Below are 4,871 nucleotides of genomic sequence, written 5' to 3' on the forward strand. Positions count from 1 at the left end.
ACCTGCCTCCCCCGTCTGCCGTACAGTCTGTCTTTACCAGGTCTGTGTTCCTGTGTTGTTGGATCATCAGTGAACCTGGACCTTAGTCCTCCTCATTACTACTAGTTACTAAATCGACACACGTAGTCTGATCTGATGTATGACAACCTGATAGGTCACTGATCATCTGCTCGTCTCGCTGCGTCACTCACAAACAGCCAGAGAAAATACACGATACTAAAGTTCTGGAGATGTTGTCTTGATTACGATCAACCAGTTTTGTGTTAGTATTTAAATAGTAGAATTGCTGTGGTTATCGTGTGGTGATTGTGGGCGTGTCCACACACAGGCAGCCTGTATACCAGTGATCCTGAGCAACGGCTGGGAACTGCCCTTCTCTGAGGTCATCGACTGGAGAAAAGCTGCCGTCATCGGAGACGAGCGGCTGCTGCTGCAGGTAACGACTGTTTGAAGACGGGAGTTTGGGTTAAAAAAATATATTTATATATTTTTTAACAGTAGTAAATTCAGGTTGTGTTTGAGCCACATGTAGCCCTCGAACCACCATTTGAAAAGACAGATCCAGAGACAGAGTCCAATCACAAATGTGTGAGTTTTGGATTGAAAATCTTCTCAGTTTTTGAAGAGAGTTTCCCTCAGGCTGAGGCTCCAACGTGAACTTGAAATATTGAAAACAATGAATTCATCTGTAGCTGATGAATTCTTACTGAAGGTTCATGAAAAACAAAACAAGTCCTTAAGCATTTGCACAAAGAAAAAAAACAAAACAACAACCCTCAGGTGGTGCAACTGAAAGTAGAAAGGAAAAAAAAAAAAAAAAACCCCCACAAATAAAAGTAGAAAGGGGGAAAAAAATTAAATATATAAAAAAAAAACCCACAAAGACCCAGGAACCACAGAGCCGGTGAGCAGAGAACAGACCAGACAAAGTGACTGCAGCTTCTGCTTAAATTGACTGGAGACAAGTGGAAACAGGTGAGACTGATTGGGGGGCGGGGCAACCAATCACAACAGGAGGAGCAGGAGGAGCAGGTCGAGGTCCAAACTATGGCTCAGCTATGTCATTTATGTTAAAGACAAAACACCTGGTGGGATGTGGGTCAGTGCTGTCGCCTCAACTAACAAAGATCACGGTTTGATCCTCGGTGGTAACCTGTACTTCCTGTTCTTTCAAAATAAAATGACCAAAAACAAAGTCATTAACCATGCAAACGTATTTAGTTAAACTCTCCACAGTGTCCAGCTGTGAGTCTGACCTGACAGCTGTAATATTCAAAAACAGTCACAACACACACAGGACGGTGTGTGTGTGTGTGTGTCAGATGGAATGTTCCAGAATGGAACCACCGTCTGTTGGTTTTAATCACAGCGGAGCTGCTGATATTTACATTCACTAATTACATCCTGTCTGTTACCACCTGCGTGACCTCTGCCACCACCTGGACAGCAGCGGCACAGCAGGCTTTGTCTGGATGTTTTTGTGTGTGTGTCTGTGTTTTCAGCAACGTTGCCCAAAACATTTTTATAATTTCCTCAAGAAATTCAAAAATAAAAGTAGTCCAGGTGAAGATTAGTTCTCACAAAGTAAAATTTTAAAAATAAAATGTGAACACACACCCATTCCTGTTGCAAGTAAATAAAACTGTAAAACCTGTTGTTTCCTGCAGATTAAATCAGATTAAGTCCAAACCAGTCTAATTAGTCTAATTAGTCTAATTGGTTGTGTCAATCAACAAACTTAAATTCATTTTGTTCTCATTTTCTTGAACGTGTCCACCACCACATCTCGCCACTTCCTGTTTCCAATCGTGAGCTCTTCATTTGCATCTTCAGATTTGAACTCCTGGTTTTTCTCTCCATCTCTGAAAATCCATACCATGATTGCTTGACGTCGGCGCCTCCCGTGCTGCAATTTTAATAACAGCTGTCCGTGCTGACGGCAGCTCACTGTTTGTTTCCTGCTGGGCTCTGACAGGAAGTGATGAGGGACGAGTCTGAAGAAAGAAAGTGTCAGGCGGCTGCGACAGGCGTTAGGACGCGCAGGAACTATTCATTTAGGGGATCAGAGTGACGGCGTCTGCCGGGCTGAATATAAAAGGAAGAAAGGAGAGAAAATGGTCGGGGTTGGTAAATAGATTCCTGATGTTTGTTCCTCTTTGTCTTCACGCCGTTCGTAACGCAGTCTCACACTGAGACCAGGCGTTGGACACGGTGGACGCCCGCTGAGACACTCCAATCTCATTACTTTCAATTACATCAGTGAGAATCACAATACCTGACCTGCTTAATGTGTAGACTGTGTGATCCCCCCCCCCACACACACACACATGAACACACACCCCCCCCCCCCCGGGAAAAAAAAAACACGATTAGGGGGGGGGGGGGGGGGGGCTGGAGGGGGGAGTCTGATTTGATTGGTGTTGTTGATATTCCACCTCAGAGACACCAGACATGAGGCTGTTGTTACTGACGTCAGCGGCAGCACAACAGACGACACGCTTTGTTTTCACACTCAGAGAGACTTCATCCAACACTCGGGCTGTTTAAGTGGGTGAAAATTGAAATATTAATATTTTCCACAGAGCGTTTTAAGGAGTAGTTCAGGGTTTTTTTCTCAGATCAGATCCTGATTGGTCACAGGAGCCATTGAATTATTACTTGACGTGACGTGATGCGACTGTTGTATAAGTCGGAACACACGTACCGTACGTCAGCACCTACTGTACGTCGCTCACCCACGCTGACACTGTGGTGACATCATAACCTTTGAACTAAAAACATCAGGTTGGGTCGGACCTGCCTGAGAGCCATAATGAAGGGCAAAACGTTTCCAAGCACATGTCAACACCGGATGTAAACAAAGTCGTCATCTGCGTATAGCAAAACGTGACGACATATTCATCCGCCCCAACAGGTACAAAATGAAAAAGTTTTAACGTTGTACATCAGAATCCTGGACCAAGACTTTCTTAATTCATTTATGGGACATCGCAACGTTACCAAAAAAGGTCATAGGTCGAGGACCCCTGCCCCCAGGGTAAATGTACTTTTTAAAAATATTCCCTGGTCAAAGTGACCAGACTCCTGGGTCACAACACAGAACCTAAAATAACATGTTTTAGTTTGGTCAAAGATCGTGACTAAAAGCCTCTCCTTTCTGGACCTGGGGTCTTAGATCGACTTCTGTCAACGTCTCTGACCACAGGTGACCACATCTGAGTGGAGGGAAAACAAAAAACCTTTTAAACACCTTGTTGTTTGGAACTTTCTCTGAAAGAAAAACAAAGTGTGCAGCAGCCAAAGAACAAGTGAAGGTTTGAGCAGAGATGAAGATGAAGATGAAGATGACGATGGACAGGATGGACAGGGTGATGAAGAAGAAGATGAAGATGAAGATGGACAGGATGGACAGGGCAGTCATTGGTCAGATCAGAGGGACAGTGAAGAAGGAAATGTGGTCATTTGAAAAACATCACTGTATAAAAATATATTTCAGTCCAAGACAAGAGTTTGAAATAAACCAGTTGTTGTTATCACGTTGATAAAGTCACTGAGAGGAAACTGTCTCCTGGACAGACCTGAGGTCAGCTGCCGTGGAGGGAATGTTGATGATGGACAGTGGCTGGAGCTGATGGGGAGGGGAGGGGGGGGGGTCCACAGGGACGGGAGAAGTCCCTCTAAGGGGAGGGGAGCATGTCCACAGACATCCTGTCTGTCTGTCTGTCTGTCTGTGATTCCCTCACCCTCACAGAGTCTCTCATCTTCAGACTTCAACGTTCTTCCAAATCCGACATAATCTCCGTCTCTGTCGTCTCTGTCGTCTCTGTCGTCTCTGTCGTCTCTGTCTCCTCCTCCAGGTTCCCTCCATCACCCGCTCCGTGGGCCGCGACAGGATCCTGGCTCTGCGCCAGCAGATCCAGTTCCTGTGGGACGCCTACTTTTCCTCTGTAGCCAAAATCGTCTTAACTACTCTGGAGGTGAGGCTGGGAGAACACAGGGCGAGAGTTCATGGGATTTCTGGATTTAGTTTTTGTCAGGAGAGCTCCTTTAATCAGACCAGACGCTCAAGTCTCCTCTTCTGTTCCGTCCTGTCCTGTTGTGTCCAGATCATCCAGGACCGCGTGGTCTCCCACGTGACGCGAAACCACTTGTTGTGGAACTCCCTCCCCGGTGGACTCTATGCACTGCCCCAGTACTCTACGGACTCTGCCCAGTTCCCCTTTTACTACGCCATGCTGGGTAAGAACTCGATTTTATATGGTTTGGTTTTTCTTAAATGATATACAACATATTTGTCTTAGAACTTTTTGACTGAGAATATGACAGTTAAAGCTTTACTGTACTGCAGTTACTGCACCACCAAGTTTACTGTACTGCAGTTACTGCACCACCACAAGAACAACCACAAGAACAACAGCAATAATATCTCAGCTGAGGACCAGTAGATGAGGACCAGCTGTATTTACCAAGTTGTTGAAAATCAAGTCAGGTCCAAGTACCTATTGCAGTACGTGTACCATAGTTTGAGAACCACCGCTATGCTGCCTTCAGCATTTAGGGGTTGGTGGGGGGAGTCGGGGGGTTATTTTTTTACCTTTGATTTTACGTTAAACTGGGAGGAGACACGAGGCTGCAGGGAAAGGTGTGGGTGTGTGTGTGTGTGTGTGTGGACCTGGATGATTCTCTGTAGATTGAGGCTGTAACTCAGATCAATGTTGGTTCCTCTCCGAGGGCCGGGAGACCTGAGGGTGAGACGGAGGAGAGGATGGAGAAATGGAGGAGTTTGGTCCGTGTCACTGCAGTAAATCTCTATTTTAGCCGCTGTCACACACACACACACACACACACACACACACACACAGCTCTGCTTC

General features: G+C 45.7%; 1 protein-coding gene across 2 annotated transcripts in view; it reads left to right on the plus strand.

Annotated features, from left to right (window-relative positions):
- Positions 1 to 4,871, plus strand: part of LOC103381137 (exostosin-1a-like) — a 26,904-nt gene that overhangs the window by 10,845 nt on the left and 11,188 nt on the right. Inside the window, exons 2-4 of one of the 2 annotated variants that reach the window (XM_025056947.1) lie at positions 329 to 436; positions 3,858 to 3,977; positions 4,107 to 4,239. In XM_025056947.1, the coding sequence (XP_024912715.1) occupies positions 329 to 436; positions 3,858 to 3,977; positions 4,107 to 4,239 (361 nt within the window). Of the gene's footprint in view, positions 1 to 328; positions 437 to 3,857; positions 4,240 to 4,871 lie in introns of both variants that reach the window. The other variant, XM_025056946.1, reaches the window with a different exon arrangement.

Source organism: Cynoglossus semilaevis, chromosome 7 (genome assembly GCF_000523025.1).
Source record: "Cynoglossus semilaevis isolate Cse_v1.0 chromosome 7, Cse_v1.0, whole genome shotgun sequence".
NCBI lineage: Eukaryota > Metazoa > Chordata > Actinopteri > Pleuronectiformes > Cynoglossidae > Cynoglossus > Cynoglossus semilaevis.